The sequence below is a fragment of the Chiroxiphia lanceolata genome, chromosome 3 (genome assembly GCF_009829145.1).
Source record: "Chiroxiphia lanceolata isolate bChiLan1 chromosome 3, bChiLan1.pri, whole genome shotgun sequence".
Taxonomy (NCBI): domain Eukaryota; kingdom Metazoa; phylum Chordata; class Aves; order Passeriformes; family Pipridae; genus Chiroxiphia; species Chiroxiphia lanceolata.
In genome coordinates, this window is record NC_045639.1 from 4,691,960 (window position 1) to 4,715,262 (window position 23,303).

Consider the following 23,303-nt stretch of genomic DNA (forward strand, 5'->3'; position numbering starts at 1 on the left):
CTACTGTTTTTTTACAGGTGCAGTGTAGACTTTTCTTCCCATTCCAGTTAAAGGAGAACTGGAATTTCAGACAGTTCTTCGTTAATTATTAGTCAGTGTTTGAGGGATGGTGCTGAGAGAGGCAAATTTTAATACAATTTCATCTTTGAATATCCTTCATGTACTCATGGAAAATGTAACAGTTTTTTTAATTGGTTGCTCTGTCTTTAAATGCAAAGATTGTATAAGGAACTCTGAAAGTCAATAAACATTTAATTGCAGAGTATATTTTAACTTTAATTGGATTTGTACAGTTGCTGAAATGTAAAAAGCATTCTGTGAGCTCTGTAAACACAAGTCAAAGAATTTCATTACAGGTGTTAGCTTTGAGCTTTTCTGAAGCTGTGGGTGGTTTACACTGGGCTGAAAGTGTGCACTGCAGTGTTTTGATGTGTGAAATCACTGTGAAACATATGCAGCTATTGAATTTTCTCTTAATTTCAGTGCACAGATAGTTCAGTTCAAAAGTTCATTTCTCTCAGGAAGGCCTTGATTTAGGAAGCAAGCTAAAGAATTAGCAAACTAAGCATGTTTAGTTCCTGTTGGAGTTAATTCCAAGTCTGAGTGCTTTATTACATGGGGCCCAAAATTCATCAGCATGTTCATTTAGGACTCCAGGATGCAAATCCCCTTCTTCTGGGAGCAGGGTCCGTCTCTCACAGCTTGTATAAGAAAAGCTAAAGCAAAATAATGTAATTTTAAAAACTGCATTACGCTTTTGATAGCATTAGGAGTCTACAGCAAGTCCTTTAGACATTTCTGATTCTAAATCCCGTGTGTGAAACCTGAGATACATTGTTCACACCCAACTGTTAGAGCAGTGGTGTGTAATTTTATATTGGAATTATTGATAGTTTTGATGATAACTTTCTGATTTTAATGGATGACATGTTTGTTGGGAAAGAGGTGGGAAAGTGAGGCTGTGCAGTTTCTGAAAAAAGCTTCTCTTCTATTTTCCTGCAGCTAGAAGATGCTCAGAGTAAAAGGCAGGAGAAACTTGTAGAAAAACACAAGGAGATCCGTCAGCAAATACTGGATGAAAAGCCTAAGGTAAAGAGTTTTTGAACATATGTTACACTGCTAAAAGTGTCCTTCAGGGAAGAAAGTGTTCTTGCAGCAGGTAGGCTGATGTTTAAACGTGAGAGGATCCGTTGGCAGCCTCAAAGCCATCGTCACTAATATTCAGGGTGAAAAAAGTCAAGTGGCAGCCTAGCGTGGAGCACCACTCCAGGTGCAGGTGTCAGAAACAGGGGCTTATGTTTTAGCACTCGTGTTGCTGAAAAGCCTTCAGTGTGAGAGGTGCTCCTGGCCAGCAGAGTGTGCCCTTCCCTCCTGTGTGCCCCAGCGGCACGGGAACAAAACACAGTTTACATTCGAAAAGAAAAAGAGATATCTCCTTAGCATGCTCCCCCGCAGGTGCTCGTGGTCGTTGGTCAGGATGTATTTTTGTGCAAAACAACGAGCTTTTCCGTGATAATAGTGCTTAATATTCTGCATTGCTTGCTGAATTTCCTCCCTTTGGTTTTGTGTTGCATCTGCACTGTGACAGTCTGAAATACATGTTCTGATCTTTGTGACTGCGGGCTGACTCTTGCTCCCAGTGAAGCTGGTGGCAGTTTTGCCCTTGACTTCAGTGGAGAAGGTTCAGAGCCCTCCACCTGTCCGTGATTTTTCCTGTAGAAAGACCTAGGGAACTATGTAATCAGACTTCCATATGGAGGGAGACTTGTTTTCAGCAGAGTTCATATCCAAGTATAATCCTTCACAACCCATTGTGTCATGTCTGCTTTCATTTCTTCTGCTCTTGCTCAGACGTGTGTCCTCAGCTTCACTTTTCATTTCTTGTCTGTGTCCACAGTCCTCCTAATGTTTTTGTGCTTGTATTACAGCTGGAATTCTAGCACTGGGTGTGAATTAATCAGTGTTGTCATGTCATTTCTGTGAAATAGCCAGAGAATAAATTAGGCTGAGGTCTGAATAGCCAGAAGTTTGCAGTAGTTTGGAAAAATAAAAATGTTTGCACTTCCAATTTCCCACTCATCTTTTTAAAATCATGTTCATAAATGAGGTGGAACTTTTTGATGTTGTGGGCATCTGAGTGTAAAGGGGCTATACATAATATTATGTTTTGTATTTGGTGCTGTAGGATCATGAGCTTCTCGGGCATGTGAACTGGAATTGAAACATTGGAATTTAAAATGCCAGAGAATAATTTGCAAGTACTTCTAACACTGGCTTTTCGTGAATACTGGAGCACTTGATTACTTCTCTTCGTGTCCTTTTTTTTATTCTTGATTATTTTTTTTTAATTTATTGGTGTACTGAGGAGTAGCACAAAGCACTGACAGTTTGTCACTGAGGACTTGAGTTATGTTTTGAAAGATTGTGCTGGACTGGCAGTGTAAGACTCTTCCATCAGCTTGTCCATGTGCCAAGTGTTAGGTCATGGCACAGAGCAGCTCCAGATCCCTGTTTTCCCCTGGATCTGGCCACTAGTGAAAGCACTGCAGTGATCATCACTCTCCATCCCTCCCGAGACACCCTCTGCAGTACATGTGCCTCCCAGGGCCTGGCTGCAGGGCTTTTTTCCCTTCCCCACGCACTGAAACAGGCACTTTGCTGGATTTATGGTGGTGTGTGCCTCTTGCTTGCATGAGAGGATTTAGGGAAAACATAATTACTCATTTTATTAAGTCTCTTTTTATGTTTTGCTTCATATCCCTATTTCATATCCATATTTGCTTCTTTAGTGACAGGGCCTGTGATATAAAATAGATCAAATGATTTCCCAGCTGAGGAGAGCTGATGTATTTTATGCAGGCAGCAGCCTTCCTGGGGGCTGCTTTTTTAACAGCCCAGCCTCTCCTGCTTCAAACACCCACTAAAATTTATGCTAGCCGTGTTAAAAGGGTTTTCTGGCAGCATCAACTCGGCCCCAAACAAAGAGCTTAATATATTAAGAGGGAAAGAATCTTCAGTATTCTTCCCAATAATTCCACTGGAGACAGATTTGCCATCATCAGTCACTGCCACGAGGTTATTTATTACTGACTCACAGTTTGTTGTGTTCTGACTCTGTGCACAGGGCTCTTCCCCAGCCAGGAAGAATCCTGTGTCACAAAGTGTTGCCAGCAGGGCTGTGCCACACTGCTGGGGTTTTGTTGGCCTTTCTCAAAGTGTGAGTTTGCAGCTTTCTCTCTTGTGGCGTGTGGAGGTCACCAGAAGAAAATTTGCCTCGGAGTGCTGACATTTTAGACAACGGTTTTTAGAAACTGCACTGACTGGATGCAAGTCAGTTCCCTGTACTGGAGGCAGAGGTTTTGCGTTTTTTTGTTTAAAATACCATGTGTCAAGATGAAAGTGCTTAACTTGAGACTGATTTACACCCTAAACTCTGCCTCTCCCTCATGTATGTCATTTCTTTTTAATGTTTGGACGTGAGGCTGTTTTGCAGCTTTCATTTGCAGGGTTACTGTATAGCAAAAAGCTTTTTTTCTCCTATAAGAGCTGGAAACTTCCTGAACTGGTGCTTTTAGGCAAAAGGTTGGAAACAGTTCTCCAGCTTCTTGTGGTACTGCTGAAGTCAGGGCAAGCATTGGCTTTAGTGAGGCCCAGAGGTCGTACTCTCTCTGTGTAAATAATGATGAGATCTTCATGAAAAACTAATCTCTGCTGCTGCAAAAACTAGAAATTGAGTGTTATAATCAAATCTGCGTGTGTGTAACCAGGCCAGCCACTCCCACAAACATGTTTGGCAAAGGAGACTATCACCTAGTTAAGAAGTCAAGTGCTGACTGACTCGAGGTAAAAATTCTCTATCTTGCCATTTTAGTGAAATCATATGGGAAACAAAGTTCAGATCTCTCCTGCTGCTCTTTCCTCACAGCATCATTACCCAGCAAGACTGTTTGTATTTTCTATCACTCCTTATTTTTCCCTGCATTATCTACTGGCAGCTATATTATCAGCAACAACTTGTATTTTCTTTCTCTCCCATTTTACTTCTTTGTCTCCCCCTCTTAGTCAGTGATACACATTAAGCTTGTCCTGTCTTTATCTTCTTCCCCTTGGGCATCTCCTCTGCCTGCTGTGGAGGCTCTGCAGGGAGACAGCTCTTTCCACTGCAGTGTGTATCAGAGCAGGGTGTGATTCTGGATTTTCCATGTGCCTGGCACACGTTGTTATCTGAGCTCAGAGCGGCCCATTGAGGACAGGCATGGTCATTGTGTCTCAATTTCTGTGTCCTCGACAGCTTGTGCATCAAATTAAACATAAATCAAGTGCATTTCCTCCCCCCCCCCACACACACCCTCGCCTCCAATTTCATTGTAATTACAAAAATCAATACACGTGAGACACGACAAGGAATTAATTATTTTTCGGGGAATCGACTCAGTTACAGTAAATAGGCCCAAGCCTCCTCTAATTGAAATCAATGAGACTTTTGTTAGTCATGCTCACGGGTCAGAGCTATGCTTAAATCTCAATATAATAGCTGCTCCTGCAGTCAGCTCCTGCTCCCAGCACAGTTATCTGCATTCTGTGGGCTTCAGTGGGCCGTGCTCTTGCAGTCCCACTGACAAGGGAGATGTAACTCCTGTGGTTCCTCAGCCCGTGCTCGTGTTTCTGCTCACACTGACCACAGCCCCAGCATAGCCAAGGCCTGCCAGATGGGCTGGGCTCCTGGAGGGATGTGGAAAATGGCATATTCAGGGAGGGCTTTGTCTGTGGGAGAAGGTCCAACAGGTCTGCAGAGGCACCAGGAGCTGTGCAAACTTTGTCCTGAGTGTTACAGCTCTGAGCCTTTCCAAATGAATGAAGAGAATGTACAGCCTGAAGGTGTGCAACTCCTTTTTTCTCTCCTCGAAAAGTATAATGAAAACAATTTTTAAACGTTGTCAATCAGTTCTTGATAATGGAAAATAGAGGCATCTGATGCATGCTAACTCACGTTCATACATTTATGATCTCCTAATTTGGCACATGTTATTAATTGCACCCCGCGGGAGTTGACACTTCTACGTCCAATCAAAATTAATATTAACACTGCACCTGAAAAATTTATGAGGGCACAGAATGATGAATATTTAAGTTACAGAACAAATTAACAGGATGCTGATCTTTTACATCAGTCAAGCCTTCTCATAACTCTGGGGTCTTCTTCCCGTTCCATAGGGCTTGAAGGGCCCTTCAGTGTCTGGACACTGACTCCTTCCTTCCTGGTATTATAGAAATGAAGGTGTTTGAAAATCCATAGATTTCAGATCGATGCTTTCTGGTTTCCTAGGATATCTAAAAACACTGCAAAGGCTGCAGCTTGCCCTGTGATTTAGGTGACACTTCGGGGTCATTCTCATGCAGATGATACCGGTGAGTTAAATGGAGCTGTTACCTGACACAGGGTCAGCAAATGTGTTTTACAGCACTTTTAGATGTTATTTCAGTTCCCCTCAGAGCTCAGAGCTGCTCTATTTGCTCATCTGGAAGGGAACAGCTCTGAGGAACTTTGATGAGTATTCCAGTGTCGTGTCAGCTCACTGCATAATTCACGACAACATTGCCCTGTCCTCCACAATCCCTTTTTGATCCTTTACACCTCTGCGGGAAGCCAAGCTGTCTTTTGGGCTAACTGCACTCAATTCAAACACTTCCAAAGGCATTCCAGCTCAACCTCAGGCAACTCTTCAAGAATTCTGGGGAAGGAGTTTGGAGCAAAAGGTTATTTCAGTTTACTGAGTTTCATGAGACTTTCTTTGCGTTGCTTGGATTTGGGTTGAGTGGTGGAAGTTGCCCTCCTTCACTAGTCTGCAGACTCATTGCAAAGAAAAACAGGAAAGAAGTGAGTTGATAGCCAGTGTAATATTTGAAAAATTCTCCTTTTATTTTCTTCCCGTTTAGGTAAAAATTTCTTTTGTTAGTTCACTCAATTTAAACATTTCCGAAGTTTAAAAAGAAATCTCCCTTGAATCTGTGGCTGCTAAGCTAGAATTATTTGTGACATTATCTGCCAAAAAAAGCAGAGAATTAAGAGGATTGAAACAATTTACTGTTTGTTTCGCTGTTCAGCTTTGGGTTTTGGTGCTTTTGTATTCATCAGAGGGGAATAATAAAATGTTTCTCTACCTCATTAAATGGGCAGCAGCATGGAGAAATGAATGGAATTTTCTGAGCCTCAGTGAACAACAAATATTTGAGGGGAATATTTGAAAAAAACCCAAAATCTAGACTGAGATTTCTCAATCTTCCTGTGACTTCATCTGGCATCTCCCCACTTCAGGATCAGAGGTTGCATTTAAATTTTGGGATGCAGTGTTCCCAGCCTGTTCCCTGGAGGATCCTGGCCCTTTGCTCAGCACCTCTCAGTGTTAAGCCCCAAGTGACCATCAGCCTGACTGTCTGTTTAATAAACTTAGAACAGCCTAAGCCCTGATGGTTTTTGAAATGTTGTATTAGTGCAGTTGCTAAGCAGTCCCCAGCTGCACAGTATTTTTTTTAGGGGAAACCAGGGTTGTCCCTTTTTTTTTTTCCTGTTTCTCCCAGTGGATAAACTCTACTGAATGCACTCTCAGCCTGGTAATTGAGTAGTAAATAATCTCACTTCACTCGTTAAAATTAAACAGTCTGACCTTTATCCTGTGCCAGTTTTATACCAATAAAACTTGCTTAAGTTCTGTGAGGTGACTGCCTCTCACTAGGCCTGAGATCAAAAGAATCCAGTCCCAATAACAGGATGCTCAAAGGGTTATTTTTGATTTAGACCTTGCTTGTTTACATTTTTCTTCACAAATCCACATTTTAAATGGTTGTTTATTTTCCCAGTAGAATAAATATTACAGTGTGAGAAATGGGTATCAGGTCATAAAAGACACATCTAACAATTTGGGGTGATATTTGTTGTGCTAATTAAGTGTCTTCAGTGTTGCACTTACATATTCTTGGCAACATTAACTTTCAGATGAACAAATCAACTCATTTCCAGTGTGAATATGCAGAATGTGGTTTTAATTTATTTTATTGAATGTTGGTATCGCTTCATTTGAATAAAAATGTCACCAACCCTTTGTAGGAAGAATGTATAAACATCGAGAAATATGAAAATCTGGTCAAATTAAATTGGAGTTTATTGATGAGGGGGATATTTTTCATGGATTTTTCTAGTGGAAGTCAGAGGAAATCTTGGGTTTGATGTGGAGCAATAAAAGGGGAGATAAATTACTGGAAAGGGCAGAGTTTTTTCAGTTTTTCTCTGGTGTAAACCAAAAGGAACATTATCAAGTGAACAGTGTCTCTGGTGATTTCAACACGTTAGTGAAGGCAAGAGGATGGTCCATAATGGAGGTCATGTGGCAGACAGACTGGATTTGTGAAGGGTAGTGAGATGTTCCTGGATAGCATGCTAATAAATTAGAACTGTGAAGTTGGGTCGTGTTCTTTTAAGAGAAGTGATTTTAGAACCCAGCTACCATCTGTGGACAAAAGGGTTCACAGAAAGTTATATTTAAAACAAACAAACAAACAAACAAAAACAAATTTGAGAATTCTTCCTGAAAAAAGAAACTTCACACCAATTTTTTTTTTCTGATTTGCACAAGTGAATCTGTTCTGTATTTTACTTGCCTCAGATAAGCACTTGGCTCATGTCTCGGCCCACTGTGGTTAATTATTTAATTAGCCTTCCTGACACAAGAAAGATGAAATCCAAAGGGGAGCTGAGACTATGCTGCAGTCCCAGCTGCTCCCCACTGGTGTCCAGCTCTGTGGGATACAGCCCAACACTGGGAGAGGTCCCTGCTGCTCAGGAGCTCCCAGGTGGCTGGAGGGGATGCAAAGTAACTCTCTATACCCAGAGTAACTCCCTGTACCCAAATTCAGAGGCAGCACCCCCCAGGCTCCCTCCTGAGACGGTGCAGAGGTGAGAGGTGCAGAGTGGTTTGGGTTGGAAGGGACCTTTAGGACCATCTCATTCCCACCCCCCTGCCATGGGACACCTTTCACTGGACTGGGTTGCTCCAAGCCCCATCCAGCTTTGCATCCACACTGCTCCTCACCACCCCTGTGGCTCCTGCCGCATCCCGGAGGTGCTGGATGGCAGATTAGCCCAACTGGATGTGACTAATGAGCAATAAAGGTGTCGTTATTTACCATTATGCAGATAAAAGATGTGTGTTCCCAGTTCCTAAGGGCCCTGTGCTTGGATGATCCATCAATCTGACAGGAGAGGCTTGGTTTCCTGGCAGTGGGGCCGGTGTTTCAGAACACCCATCCCCACATGCAAACAGGCCCACTGGTTAAAAGCAAGAGAACTACTTTGTTTGCACAGTAGCAGATTTTGCAATACTGCACTGTTCCTCTAATTCTTTTACATGCTTTATTTGAGTTAGAAAGTAGAACAATTAAAAGGAGAAGAAGGTAATATTAAATTGCTATTAAAGTGATCAACTGCGTAATAAACATCAAAAAGTAAAAGCTACGTTTTCTCCCCTTGAAATGTAGAATTATAGGATGGTTTGTGTTGAAAGATTCCTTAAAGACCATCTCGTTCCAATCCCCCTGCCATGGGCAGAGACACCTTCCACTAGGCCAGGTTGCTCAGGGCTCCATCCAGCCTGGCTTTGGACACTACCAGGGATGGGGCAGCCATGGCTTCTCTGGGCAAACATAAATTACTAAAGTAGACCTAACTTATAATTTTGATATTTGTGAATAGTTAGTCCTCATCAAAGCAAGTGAAATTCCTATGCAGAGAAGAGTACAGTGTGTTCTACCATAGACTGAAAACTGGGAAATGGGTGGGAAAAATGAATATGTAGCTTCTTTCTGCAAAGTTGAGTTCAGGGTGACAATAACATCCTAGAGAGAGCACGCTGCCTCTGCAGAGGATTCCCCTCTGTGTGCTGTAGGTGACTGAGGATGACAAGAAAATGCCACTCTGGAGTGAATAGTGTGTGAGACCAGAAGGCCCCTTATCTGTTCTCTGTGGCCTCAGACACTTTCACCTGCACTCCCATTCTCTGCTCGACCACACAGCACACGTGTTGGGGTTAAGGCAAGGTGCCGGCTGTCACTCGGGCCCTGCACTCCTCTGACCCACTCCTACACTCCCTGTGGTGCAGCAGTCACTGCTTTCCACAGCAAAAATTTCCCAAAGAGGGGACAGGTGGCCAGCAAGGTAGCAAGTGCCTGTGAGAAAACAGAGCACGAAACTAACTGGTGTGTTAACATTGCGGTCTCTGAAGAGAAAACAACTGAAAGAGATGTTAAAAAATTGAAGAAGCCAGGGACTGCAAACGTTTTGTGTCAGGATGTTTAGCTTAGGCTGCACAATATTTAAGCCTGATGAGAGGAGTCTCTGCTGTGGAAATGTTTGTGGTTCTGCAAAGGCAAGTGCTCTCTCTGCATGTTAAATCTCAGCGAGCAACAGGGCACTGCAAGCTGTTGACTCCCCTTCACCTTTCCGTGAGCTGGGACAGTACTCCAGGAAAATGCATTATAAAACACAAACTACATTATGCATGGTGTGTGCACAGGTAGTATGTTTGAAATGCACACAGGTATTCCTGGTGCACACACAGCATCTCATACACATGCTCAACACTCTCAGCCAGTCAGAGAGAAACGCCACAGAGGCAGAACCAAAGGCTCTTGTACAACCGTGCTCATCATTAGGGCTACAGCAGCAACATATTTCTTAATTATCAGACCTTCAGTGCAACATGACAAACGACGTGAGATTCGGTTTGACACAGCTAATGGAAAAATGTTAAAAGAAATATTAATGCTTGGCGTGCGAACTCATTAGAGAGATGTTTTAAAATGCATGGAACGGGGAGAAAATATGTTCTTTAATGAACAGAGAAATAAAACCAGTGGTCCTGCAAAGCTTGTAGTGTATGAACAGTTTTGTATATGCAGGTCATTTGTTAGGATAGTGTTCATGGCTTGGTGCAGAATCAGCCTGCAGAGCAGAGGCACTACTGGAAATAATTCCGTGCATCTGTACAGGAGGGAGCGTGGGCACTGAAGTGCCTGTTAAAGGTGCAGGTTGCTTTAAGCAGGACACTCACAAGATGGGTGCTGGATTCATCTTACTTACACTGAGACGCTTTAGGACAAAAAATAAAATGTTAGAGAGGTGTAACAGAAACGGCAAAGGTAGTGTGAGAGTTTCAAAAGTAGACCTGAATTAAAAAGGATATTTAAAACCGTCAAGAGAATAACCCGTTTCAGGGGGGCAGATGGGTTGTTTTTAGAAAGAACAAACATTTCTGCAACAAGAATATGCTGTTGTTTTGAGAGGCAGGAACTTTCCCAGGAGTTTAAGAGTACTCAGCTCGGTAGGGGAAGAAAACCCTGCACATCCAGAAGGGAGAGAAAAGCGACAGGGCAACCAGCACCTCAGGCAGGTATTTGCAGTGCCGTGTGGGTGAGCTCTCAAGGGTCTGGCAGCCCTCGAGTCAGTAGCAGAGTAGCTGGAAAGGATGTTCCCTGGAAAGATTTATTTTCATTAAATTTCTCCTGTGACTCACTTGCAACAAATCGGTGTTTTCTGCCACAGGAGCTCCCCAGAGTTGCTGCAGTTGCATAACCCAGCGGTTTGTGGGTGATCCCGGGCTATCGACTGGATTGGAGTGACTCAGTGCGTTTCCCATTATTCAGCCCTTGTTTGGAAGGGGGTTCTTGCCCAGAGATTGTGGAGGGTGACTAAGCACGTAAACTGCAGCTCTGTACCTGTAAATGATCTCTTTTGTGGAGTCAGGTCTGTAAGGTTTGTGTGGAATAAGAGGATGTGCCCGAGAAGGGGAGGCCTAATCCAGGTGGGAGCTTAGGTGGGAGCCTGGCTGGTCAAGGCAAAGTCCTGTAACCTTAACTTTTAACGTTGTAATGAAGTCTTGTCACATTGAGTTTTCCAAGTTATGAGCATGGTGACAGTTCACAATTTCTGTTCTTCTTCTCCCCCCCTAAAAAAACCTGGAAGAAAAACCAGAGTCTTCATGTTCGTCTGATTGAGAACTAGTGAAGGCATCAGGGAGAAAATGAGAAATACCAATGAAAGGAGGTGTACTGGGAAATGAAGTATAGATTCTTGGCTAATTCTCAATTACTGGATTTTTCACTTTATATCCAGGGACTGGATCTGTCCTAGTGGGAGCCTAGAGTTCTGTGCTCAAGAGTCTGTGAGCTGTAAGCCCAGTGGGCTTTACTCTGACAAGCAGTTCAAGGATTCCAAGTTTATTCAACCAGTGTGTTGCTGCAACACCTACAGTGCTTTTGTTTTGAAAGGGCCAAACAGACAAGAGAGTTTGGAGGTTAAAGATTGGATTTCATCAGATACAAAACTTGTTAGCTTATATTTTCAGCATGAATAGATCTAAACGTATTTATATCAAAATCTTTCGCTGTATGTTTGGGTTTTTTTCCTCTTTCGGACCTGATCAGCTGTTCACACAGTCCTGTTCATTGTTCAAGTACAGTTTCCAGCAATATTCTACATTTCCTTTGATTCATCTCACTCATTTCTTGAAGTGAAGGTGACTGCTGACAAGCAATTTTATGCCAGTTTTAGTGAAACAAACACCCTTGATTTATAAATCCAAGAAGCCTCCTAAGCCTCTCTTGGCAACAGAAAGAGACCTCAATTACCAGGAGATAAGACAAGGAGAGCTAATTTCTGTGGTACCATGATGTTACCCACTGTCTTTTTTTTTGAAAGACGTGCTCTGCAAGTACATATTATAGAGCAAGCAAAATGCATAGAGATCAGATTGTCTTCTGAAATCTTCTGAAGATTAGTAAATGGACATTGCTTAGGAGCCAAGCTGTTACCTGTAACCTCACTAATCCCCTCCTGGCCAGTATGAATTTTAATCAAAGGAAATTATAATGAAATGGAGTAGATACAGTCCAGTTGCTTATATTGCTGAGTAAATGTGTTTGTATCTATCTAACAGTAAATATTTGATTATGTATGCATATGCACACATGCTCACTAGGCATATTAAGAACATGCCTGTGCTGTGATTGTAGAGATTAGTTTGATACGTACATTTTGGATGTGCCTGTGAAACCACAGTTACAGCCTTGCAGGATGTAACATTCAGCATTATAAAATGGTATTAGTGATTTTCAAACTGGCTCATGACAGTCTGAAAAGGTGTGCTGCCCCACTGACCTGGTTTGGTCAAGCCAAGAGAAAGCAGCACAGAGCCCTGAGCGTGGCCGTGCAGCTCAGGAAGGAGCAGCAGCTGATCAGTGATTCAGAGGCCTCACCTCCTGCCTTTCACTCTGCAGCAAACACAGCCCTAACCTTGTGGCTCCAGTGCCTGCCTTAGACAACATCAATTACCATCATTCCTGCTTATCTGTGTGAAACTTCCCTGGTGCTCCTGCAATGATTTTAGGGATTTGTTAGGTTAAGCACGTTTGAGACCTTGAGGTGTTTAGATAATAAGGGGTATATAAATGCAAATTAGATAGTAAATATAGGAGAAAGTCATGGAAGGAGGGTTTCATTGAGAATTAACTGCTAGATAAATTATCTTTTTAGCAGTCCCTGTGTAAACTGCAGTGACTGGTCCCTCCAAGGAGAGGCTCTTTGCAGTGCTGAAGCAGGTACCTGTTTCTCAGGGCTCTCATACAGAAGGAGCTCAAACACATTTATATCCTCATCCCAAAGATTAACACGTCGTGAATAATGACAGATTGCAAACCAGGGAGATGGATTGGCAGGGGAGAGGACAAGGGAAGCATCAAAATGCCATCCTGCATTCCCTTTGTGTGTGGCTTCCCAATTAATGTGTAGACTCTCTCCTCTTAATGGAATCTTTACCTCCAGAGCCACATAAACCATTCTGCTTAGCACTGTTTATTTTTTCACTCCTGTTTATTGGGAGTGCCTAGTGTGATAGCTTGGAAACAAATGTTCCCTCTCTTCCAATCACTTCCCTTTCCCATCTTTCTAATTGGAAATGACATTTTTAATTTGCTTCCGTGTTTATTAGTCAGGCATTCCTGCTTCCTGGGATTATCCTGATGCCTTGACCTCCCTACCTGCCCCATCTGGCGTGGGAGATGGGGAAAGCTCAGTCACTGAGACTTTATTGAAACAAAGTTCAGGTTAGCAGGGGTAGTTTCACAGTTTGACATTCTGTGTTATGGTGATACTTCGAGGAGTGAAATGTTTCTACCCTGAGTTTTCTGCTCTATTCTGGCAGGCAATTCTTGCTCCTGCAGACAAGATGTACCAGACTTCTTGCTACTCTCATTATGTAATTACTGTGTACCCAACATCACTTGCTCAGTCGTGGAGTTGTGTGAGGACATTTACAGAATAATCGAGATCCTCTGGTTTTTTGAACTCCTGTATTTTTCTTTGATTTTATCTTTGCCTGAAGGGCAGCATCCCAACGTTTTTAATTTTCTTTACACGCAGAGTACAAAAGCTCGGTGATGATCACCTTGCCTGTGATGCTGCTGTCGTCAGTGCTCCTCTACTCAGCCCTTCCCTACCCCATTTCACTCAGAGTCGCTCGCAGTTTGTTGTATCATTAAAAAATAATGTGACTTTCTAGCTCACAGGAATACAGAAAATTGTAGCATTTAGAGTCGATGACATATCGTGAAAAAATTCTCCGGCGTTTTGTGTTGGTTTGCTGAGTTCAGTGTCTCCTCACCTGCAGACACAGTTACTCACTGTGCAGAGGGCACTGGGGAGTGTCCTTTCTGTGGTGCCTTGCTGATTGTTTTCCTGATGGCAAATGGCTTTGCACAGCTGCCACTGAGGGCAGTGCTCTCCAGTAACTTTGGTGATGGCTTTTCAGGTCAAGGCTCCTGTTTCTCCTTTAGACACTAGGCAGAGTTATTGTCTGATGCAAAAGCCTGTGACAACAGGCAATATTAATAAAACAGCATGAAACACTCTCAGTGTCTTATTCACCTTATGTGAATAGTAACAGCTTGGCCTAGGTTTTATATGAGGAGCTACCTTTGGAGCAGTAATTGATCCCACTCCATCTTTTGCCTTACTAGATTTGCATTTTCCCATGGAACTGCCTTGGATAAGATCATCTGTTCTATCCTACACTGCGTGCAGTGCACTATTATTGTGATATAAACCCACAAATAACTCATATTTAATACTCCAGTTTCCCTCTCAGGAGTTTCCTGTCAGTAGGCAAAGGACTCTTTGATATTCCTCAGCTGGCCCTCACAATCCTTTCTGCAGCTCCTGATGCTCTTCCTGCTTTATCCTGTTGCTCTTACTTGAGTCCTTGCTACAGAAAACTTAACAATATCATTTTTGTACAAGTGCATGTGCAGCCCTGGATCATTAGTTACTCCGAGTGTGGCTCTTGAGACATCAGGAATCAGAGGAGCCTTCCCCCAGCACAGACTATATTGCTCCTGCCAGGCTTCCCCTCATGGCTGGGGGGAAACAAAGCAATATCCGGCAGCAGTTACACGTTACGTATTTTTTACTCATTTCACATAATAGCTTTTAAAGTGTTTCAAACGCTTGGCAGCTTCCATTTCAGTTATGGGTGTCTTTAATAAGCAATTACATACAGGCTTTGGGGGCATTCTTTGTCTCCTGAGCATGTTAATTTGTAAAGAAGCAAAATTTCTAACTTGTCTGTTAACTGCCTCTTAACCAACTTTTAACCCACAATTTAATCACGTCTTCCCTTTCATTTCATCTTGTGTGTTGCACTTCCCTCTTTGTTTGATGCAGAACACAGTGCTGGAAGATGCACACCACAATATTGTCCTTGACCTCCCCAGCACTCCTTAATTCCACTGAATTCCTTACTTGTTGCTGTTGGGTTTCAGTTTTTTCTGCTGTTATCCATCAGTTAAAAAACAAGGATTCAGTTCCTCATGAGTGACATTTGGGGGTTATTTCTGCTGAGTTATGTTCAGTTATGGCATTGATCCCTAGCAGTTCCTATTGCATGTTGCAGTGTTAATATTTGGGATCAGTCTGTGGCCTGAATAGGAAGTAGCCCTTTGTGGGGGCTGTGGACTGATCCAGAACGTGGTGGATTCCCTCTGTCTATGGTTTATCTGCTGTGGACGTTTCTTTTCCAATGCATTTTCTTCAGGAATGTTGTGTCCCTGGGCTGTGCTGTCTCAGGATGTTCAGTCAGAGGCACCAGACAATCCCAGTGCACAGTGAAGCTCCTCCGCCTCATCCGCAGGGCTCGGATCAGCCTGAGCTTTCCCTGGATCTCAGCCCATCAGATGAAGCAGCTTCTCCACTGCCAGAAGTCAGGCTTTCCCAGTTTCCACTTTTTCCTTGTTCTTCCCCAGTTTGTACTTTTTCATAGCCAAACTCTCTTGGCAGCTCAAGGTGAAGTGCAGTTGAATGTTCTCTCTGTTGCTGACAAAGACAGCCCCTGTTGGGTGGTTTGGTTTCACCTCTGTCACCATTTAAGCAGCAGAAAAATTTAAATAGTTTTCAGGGTGTTCTTGGCCACTGCAGCTGGTACTTCCTGCTGTGCAGGGACATCTGTACAGGCCATGCTGGCTTCCCAAATAACAGTAACAGGGACGTCAGACACACATGAGGCGCCCACGGGACAAGAAATGTGAATAATGAAACGCTGCTGGAACGAGATGACTTGGATAAACAGCTCTTAAATGGCAACCTTTTCTCCTGTTCTTTTCTGTATTTACATAGAATAATTGATCAGGCTGCTAAATTAATTTTTTTATTATTATTTGGAGTGTAAGTTTTAGTTATTTTACTATAAATTGCTGATTAAGAGCCATAACTTTCAAGCTAGTATCGGTCTTTTTAATATATTGATCTTTCCTATTTGTTGTTTTAGGCTGCTGTCCTTTAAAGACATCCAGCACATCAAATCAGCCTTTTAGAATAGTTGGGTATTTGGGCTTATTTAGGCTGACAGTTTGATTTCTGAACACCACAGAGTCTGATGTATGGTCACTGCAATGGTCAGTGTAGATCATTACATGGTTTTTCTAATTAATTGGTCAGAGTGTAAGGGACCCTTAGAGTTCCTGAAGAGATAAAGGTAAAATTATAAACTCAGACACCATCTTTGGAGTACTTCAGTGAGTTATGCCCTTTTGAAAATGTTACCTATAATGGCATCCAGATGTCTACACATAGTTTTATCCCATATATCTGGCTGGATGTTGAATATTCACCCTTCTAATGATTTGAATTTCATCTGGTGCCATAAACAGCATAAACCGTGGGCTGTAATCGTCCCATTCTGCATTTCTGAAAGGTTTTATCCATCCTCTTTTTCTCTTCCTTTTTTTTTTCTTTGGCATTCTTTAGTGGACTGTTGATAGACAACATCAGTGTCTGTGAAGAAAGTTGCTGTTACTTGAGTTGGTTTTCTGTGCCAGTGATTCTTTCAGCTTCCTTTCTTGAAAATAGTGACTGACAGAACATTAGAGACAGACCAAGTTTTGGTGTAAGGGTGGTATTTCACTGCCTTGTGGTTTTCTTGGGTCTGAACCTCTTCACATACATGGAAGTGTAGAGTGTTCTGCAGATCATTTGTTAAAGTTTAATGCTGTTGCCAACCAGCAGTGCCAGAGTATTGCTATCCTGGGAATATTTCATCCTTTTCACCTTTTCCTATTTCTGTGTGGGTCTGTGCAAATGTGATGAGTAACAACTGAAGAACTGGTCAAGTGGGATGCTCTAATTGCATTTCCTCAGGCTTCGCATTTTCAAGGCTTTTATCTTTCCACATTGCTGCACTGTTTAATTCAGCTGAATTAAATGATGAGTCTTAAAGTGAATTTTTATGAATTAAAGGGGCCATGATGTAACTGAAGAGTCCTTCAAGGGCAATAGGTGCAAAACTGGAGGTAAGATAAGACTCATCTTACCTGAATTTAGATATCTACAAGAAACCTGTGCAAGTCTCAAGTCCTTCAAGGGAAGGGAGTGGTGCAAGCAATTCACCTAACCCAGTTTTTATTCCTGCCCTGCAAGGACTAACAGAGAACTGACAGACATTCCAATAGGACCTTTGGCACATATTTTGATTAAAAATTACCTTGAATGTGAGAGTTTTAAATGGTGTCAGCAGGGCCAGCTCGAACCTCTCTAATTAAGGAGACAGGCATCACGTTCCTTAAGCAAAGGATGAATTGAGATGAACTCTTCTGACAGGTGTGAAACTTTCTTGATGCATGTGAGAACAAATATGGGATGGCCTCGAAATTGCTGCACCTAATTTTTGTTTGTGAAGCAGATCTCTTCTGAAGAATAATTCTTGGGGTTTCAATCAGCTGTTAGAGAAGATTTTTAAATGACTCTTTAAAAAGTGATTTATCTTTGCTATTTATTTATCTCAAAATGAATATATTAACATTAGATTGTGGTACTTTCAAATTTTTTTATAAACCTCACTAGGTCTTGTACAAGGGCTCTCTGATCCTCTTCTAACTGGCCACCTAAACCTGCCCCCAGGCTGTGAGTGAGGCCCAGGGATTTTCCTGTCATCAGGGATTTTCCTGCCTGCTAAAAGGGATGGACAGCAAATGAAACAACAGCACCTTTGTGCTCAAACAGCCCGTGGTTTTAATCCTGTGTAAGAAATGAAGGAAGGCAAATGGGTTTATATATATATATATGTATATATATATGTAGTTCTATCAGAATATATTCTTCAGCTTCCAGAGGAAATGAAACATCAAGAATAGAAGGAAGAAAATGGTAGGAAGTGTATCAGAATGAGGATATGGACTTTTTGTAGGTGGTGGTGAGGAAGGAAATGCCTGGAGATGCAGGAGGAAGATGAAAGCTGGGAGGTGCATTTGGTTGTTCTGTTGCCTGGCAAAGCAGTGCCAAGATGCTCTGGGTTAGGCTCTTCCAGAGCAGCTTCAGTTACCCCAAACATACTGGTGAATCTGAAGTTGAAGCTCAGATAAGATTTGTGATTTGCATTGCGTGCCTTCAAATCAAAAGGAATAATGATACCATTGCAGTTTATACATATATACACCTGTCTTTGTTTAATAACAAAAAGCAAGGAAAAATTGTAGAAGTTCAGACTAAATGTTTTACACTCGCATTTCAAAAACTTTGAATCTAAAATTTTAAGAGTGACTAATAAGAGATAGTAGGTTTTATTGTTGGGGAGAAAGGCAGGTTGTATTTCCCCTGTGCTTTTGCTTGTGCAAACAAATTAACACTAGGTATACATTCAGGGTTTGCTTTTTAATGCAGTAAGAACAGAAGCTGAATTTCTGTTGCTAAGAACCTTCTTAACCTCCGAACTGGCTGAAGAAGCTTTTACTCAGGAAAAAAGAAACTCAGGAAAATATCAACTGCTTTTGCTGCTCATCCAGAGAAAATCAGGCAGCATCTCTTTACGGACAGAGCCAAGAGAAAGGCCAGGGTATGGAAGTATGAAATGGCACATTCTCTAGGAAGCTGATCCCAGCTGGGCTGCAGTTTCCAGGCAGGATTAGTCCATCCCTGGGAATAGCTGTGAGTGAGCTGCTCCCCGTGGAGCTGCCCGGCCCCGGCGGTACATTGGACAGCGCTGGGCCTGCCGCGGTGCAGCCCTGCTCCACTCGGGGCTGGGCAAGGACACAGATCAAGGGCATTCTCCTGTGCTGGGGAGGATAAATGGTAACTCGTTCCCTGGGCAGAGTTTCACAGCAGTGACACTTCAGCCCAGCTCTCAGCTGATGGTAAATGACGGGGGGGGGGGGAGGTGTTCTGGAGCTGGGTGACTGTAGGTGAAGCCTGCTGGGCACTCGCATTTCTAGGGACACACTCACAGTGCTCTCAGTTCCCCGGGAATTGCTTCACAGACAGCAGAGAGGCAAAACAAGAGGAAGCTTAAAGCAATGCTTATGACTTGAAAATATCTTACACGGTAGACAGACCCTGTCTTTTAGTTTTGGAATTTATTCTGTAACCATTTCAGAGAGAGGGGAAAACTCCCTCTGTTGATCTTCCCCACTTGCCTTTGTTCTTTACTATTCTTGAGGTTTTGAGGACTTTTTGCAGGCTCACTAAACTATGCTTTCCTCCAAGCACACGTTTCCAGAAACTGGGTTTGATTGTGTTCTGGTTCTCCTCTCAGCCATTTCCAAACTGGGAGCTGTTAAGTTCCTGCTACTTTGCCATGGGACTTTGGGCAGGTTTGTTTTGGGTTTTTTTTGGCTTACTCTTCGTTATAACCCTAAAAGCACATCTAGTGTGGTCAAGAGAGCAGTTCTCTGAACAGACCTGGCACCGGGCTTGACAGCTCTGGAGGAGTTATCCCTTGAGTTAGGAACCAGGGAAGAGCTGTTTTGCTCCAGAATGATTAACGGGGTGATGCCACGGAATATGTGCCCAAGCAAAGGTTTTGGATACTATACATTTTTTTGCTCCTGTGACTTAATTTAGGCATTCCATGTGGCACTTCAAAATAAAGAGCACCATTATGGAAACAGAGTTTCTCTTGGCCTTTGCCCAGTATTATACTAAGTGATCACTTTTGAGGACATCTCTTGTAGCTATTGCCTAGAAAAAGAAGTTCAGCCATAATAAATAGGTTGTGTACACATTCAACAAAACTTTAAATATTTATGCTTTCTAATTTATGGTGTGTGCTCCGTTCCTTAAATAAAGAGCTATCCTGAATGTTATCCATCCAGCTCCTCCTAAAAAACAAACCAGAGCACTAACCCAAACAAAACTGTTCAATTGTATTGCTATTCTTAGTTTACCCCAGTTCCATACTATTTAAGAGATTTCTCCCTTTTGTGATTGCTTAGTGATTGTCTCAGACCACAGCTGAGTGGTGAGAATGGTGTTTTCTACCATGCTCATGCCTCTGAGGCTGTGATTCAAGTATGGTGGCTAGTGCCCATCGAGTGACCTCAAGGGATCATTGCTGTCTTTATTCTCAACTCAAACATAGCAAAACAAACAATCAGAATTCCAATTTTGAACCCTAACAGCAGGTGGGTTTGTAAGAATTCAGTGTTTTGCCTGCATCGTGTCTACAGCCAACAGTCTCCCACAGCTTTGTTAAAGTTCATTAGAAAGAATTCAAGCCTTCTGCTTTAGTTTTAACATTGTTTGCTACAAAGATAATTAATTTTTAAGTTGGACCAAAGAGGAGGGGTAAAAAATGAGTGGACTTGACAGCAGAAGCAGGATGAAGGGATGTAATTTTTAAAAAGCATCTCTGTTTACTTTGTTCTCATTTAAGGAGACTCTCTTCAATTATGTTTGGTTTTTTGTAGCATCCCGCTTAAAAACTGCAGACTGTACCAAGAGCAAACAATTTCCAAGCAGTGTCACAGACACCATGGCCCCTTTCCCACACAACAGCAGATTAAACAGACACTTTGCCCCTTCCACAGACTTTTGAGTCGAAAAATAATCAGACCCAGCAAAGGAGGGGACTGCTCTGCTAAGCAGCCCAGGGAGAGCTTATTTTGACTCACTCAGTGAGCACTGTCAGGGCTGGGATGTGTTTCTTGTGCCACTGCACAGCCCTGATGGGCACGAGACACTGCAAGTTTGAATTCAGTGCTGTTCATGCTCCGTTATCATATGTGGTGTCCAGCAACTAGAGAAATAATACCCTGTGCTTGGCACAGCACTGTTGTCACATGAAGGTCAGGTCAGATCCTGGTTCTCTGGGCACAGACTCTGTCTCTGCAGCACTGTGGGAGCTTTGCTGTGGGTTTGAGGGAAATGAGAGACCTTAAAATTGTAACAGGGTCACTGGCCAGACCAGGCTCTGCTTTGCATTTGGTGCCTGCAACTGAAGATATTCTGTGTGAAGAGGTTTATGTGGAACAGAATCTGTGGAAACAGATCCACCAGATGGACGTAGGGACAGGATTTAGATTTGTGCCATGAGGATCAGCTTTTATCAGGGTCTGAGGCTGAGGTACTGCCGAGGACAAAGACACTTGTGTCTTGTATCGTGGAGTAGTCCTAAGAGTTATATTCTACTTCATAAAAATACTTTAAAAGTATTTTTAAAATAAGCTATTGTTCTATGGATAGTGAAAGCTGCAATTTACACATGCATGTTTGGCTTAAAATGTATGTTTGGGCTTCCTTTTATTTAAAAGGAAGAAGGGTTTTCTCTGATTTTTCATTCTGAAAAGGGATGCTTGGTATTTTTTCCATAACTTTTGTGCTCTTCTCAATAATGATGTAAATGCTGTTTTTTGCTACTTCTTTTGGATTATTTTCTCTCTCCAAACCTAATTTATAGCCAAGTAACAGAACTTCAGGACTTATCACTTCCTGGATAACCCTTTTCTATGCCAATTATTTTCACTTACTCTGTTACCTCTAGTCACCTCATTAGCACTGTCTCCACTATGATACAACTGCTGCTCCTTGTGTTTGGCTTTCCCTTCTCATTTCCCTCCAAATAAATAAGATTAATATGTGATGGGATGATTTACAGCCAGCATCTGTCACCTCCTCCTGACAGTGTACAGTACACTGTCAGACTTGCTTCTCTGCAGGCTTTTTGAGCCCTGCTTTCTCGCAGCCTGGAGGATTTGTGTTTTACAAAGCTTTCTGTTTTCATTTAGAAGAGTTACTGAGTTGGATGTGCCTGCATTCGTGCACCACACAGAACCCCCCCGAGGGTCTGGTCCTGAACGTTCCCAAGAGGAGCTGCTGGACACTTGAGACTTTTAACAGCTTCATTTATAGGTGCCAAGCCCTTGAAGAATCTGTCAAAGCAGAGTAGATTCAAAATGGGCTTGGAGACCACTTCAGAAATGAAGTGTTTTCAGAGCTGAAATTCTTGTTGACCAGTACTTTGACAGGAACAAAAACTTTGGTAAAGCCTGAACTGCAGCACTAAAGCCAGACTTCAGGTATCAGAGGTCGGGACCAGGAAGGCCTGCTGGAAGGTGGGAGTTATTTTATCTACTCTTTTGCCTTTGTCCAGAATCTGGTCCTGGCCATGGGCAGAGGCAGAGTGTGGGTCTGATTCAGTCTGGCAATCATCGCTCTCCTAAAACCTTCAACAATTTGGGGAGTTTGACCTGCACTGACCAACTGTCACTTGTAGTATTCCCACATACCTTTGCATTGTAGTTAAGGCAGAAATTATGTTGTCCTGCTTATCCTGTAAATATATATAAGAGACTTTGAGCATCTCCCTATGACTTTTCCTGTATTTGATTAGGAACCCTACGTGAATTTTGTCTGTATCATGTCTTTATCCTTCTCCTCTAGAGCTGACATGTTACTGCCATCATTATTTTTCATGGGGTGCCAGCATAGGAGTGTTTGGTTCTTCATTAGGTGTCTGTATGTAAACCAATAACTTGTAATTACTTCTGAGAGTGCCTTTAGGACAGGAGGGAATGACACTTAGGCATCCATATGCCCTGTTTTAGAAGGAAGTGGGAGGCATCATGCTAGTGCCCTGCTGGAACAGATGTGCCTGGTATGCAAAACGCACACGCCACATGTGGGGGAACTATGAAACAAAATTAAAATTTTAATCAAAGTCTCCCTGCATTTCCCAGGCATTCAAAGAGCAGATTGCTGGGCGTGTAAGTGGGTCACACGTGGTGTTGAGCGATGGCGCTTTGTCCTTTGCCATCTGGCAACATGAATCAATGTCAGCTGGATGCAAACACAACTCTGCAGAGGTGACCTTGGTAACGGGGTCGGTCCGCTGAGCAGGGACTACAGGAGGGTTACCTGCAATCCCAGGAACCCTTCCAGGGAAAACCCAAAAGCAAGGTTTCTTGATTCCAGGAAGCCTTATGGCCACCAGCAGAAGTTCGGTTTGTCGTGGCTGTTTGTCATGGCAGCCACATGGAGTTTCAAGTCATGGATTACTCTAATCACTTTAATGGCCAAGAATCCACTGAAATTCAAAGTATAAATGAGATGGAAGATGCCAGGTAACTGGTTCATTGTGGTCCATTGCTGCTAAAAGGAGAGATTCTGGATATTCCCCAAGGATATGTGTTTGAGGAAACGTAGATTATGAAGCACTCTGTCTTTAAAAGCCTCTGAAGTTTAACCCAGCAAATAGAAGGTATTTGTAGCTCAGCTGAAATGACACTATCAAGACAAATTAAGCTGTAAGTTTTAAATCTGTGTCTGAAATTCAAAATTAATAGAAAATTCCGAAAGGAAAACTGTGTATAGTAAAGTTTCCCTCTGTTGTTTCCAACTCAAACCAGTGCAGTGTTCTCCATGTACTAAAGGCTTTGCTGGAGTGCACAGTTAACTTGCATTTTTGCTGCCTTACTTTAGGTGTCAATGTTTGAAATCT

At 42.6% G+C, this 23,303-nt stretch overlaps 1 protein-coding gene across 2 annotated transcripts in view; it reads left to right on the forward strand.

Annotated features, from left to right (window-relative positions):
* PLCB1 (phospholipase C beta 1) overlaps positions 1-23,303 on the forward strand; it is a 334,715-nt gene that overhangs the window by 279,257 nt on the left and 32,155 nt on the right. For both annotated transcript variants that reach the window (XM_032684593.1, XM_032684592.1), the window contains exon 31: positions 1,003-1,089. In XM_032684593.1, coding sequence (XP_032540484.1) covers positions 1,003-1,089 — 87 coding nt within the window. The remainder of the gene's footprint in view (positions 1-1,002; positions 1,090-23,303) is intronic.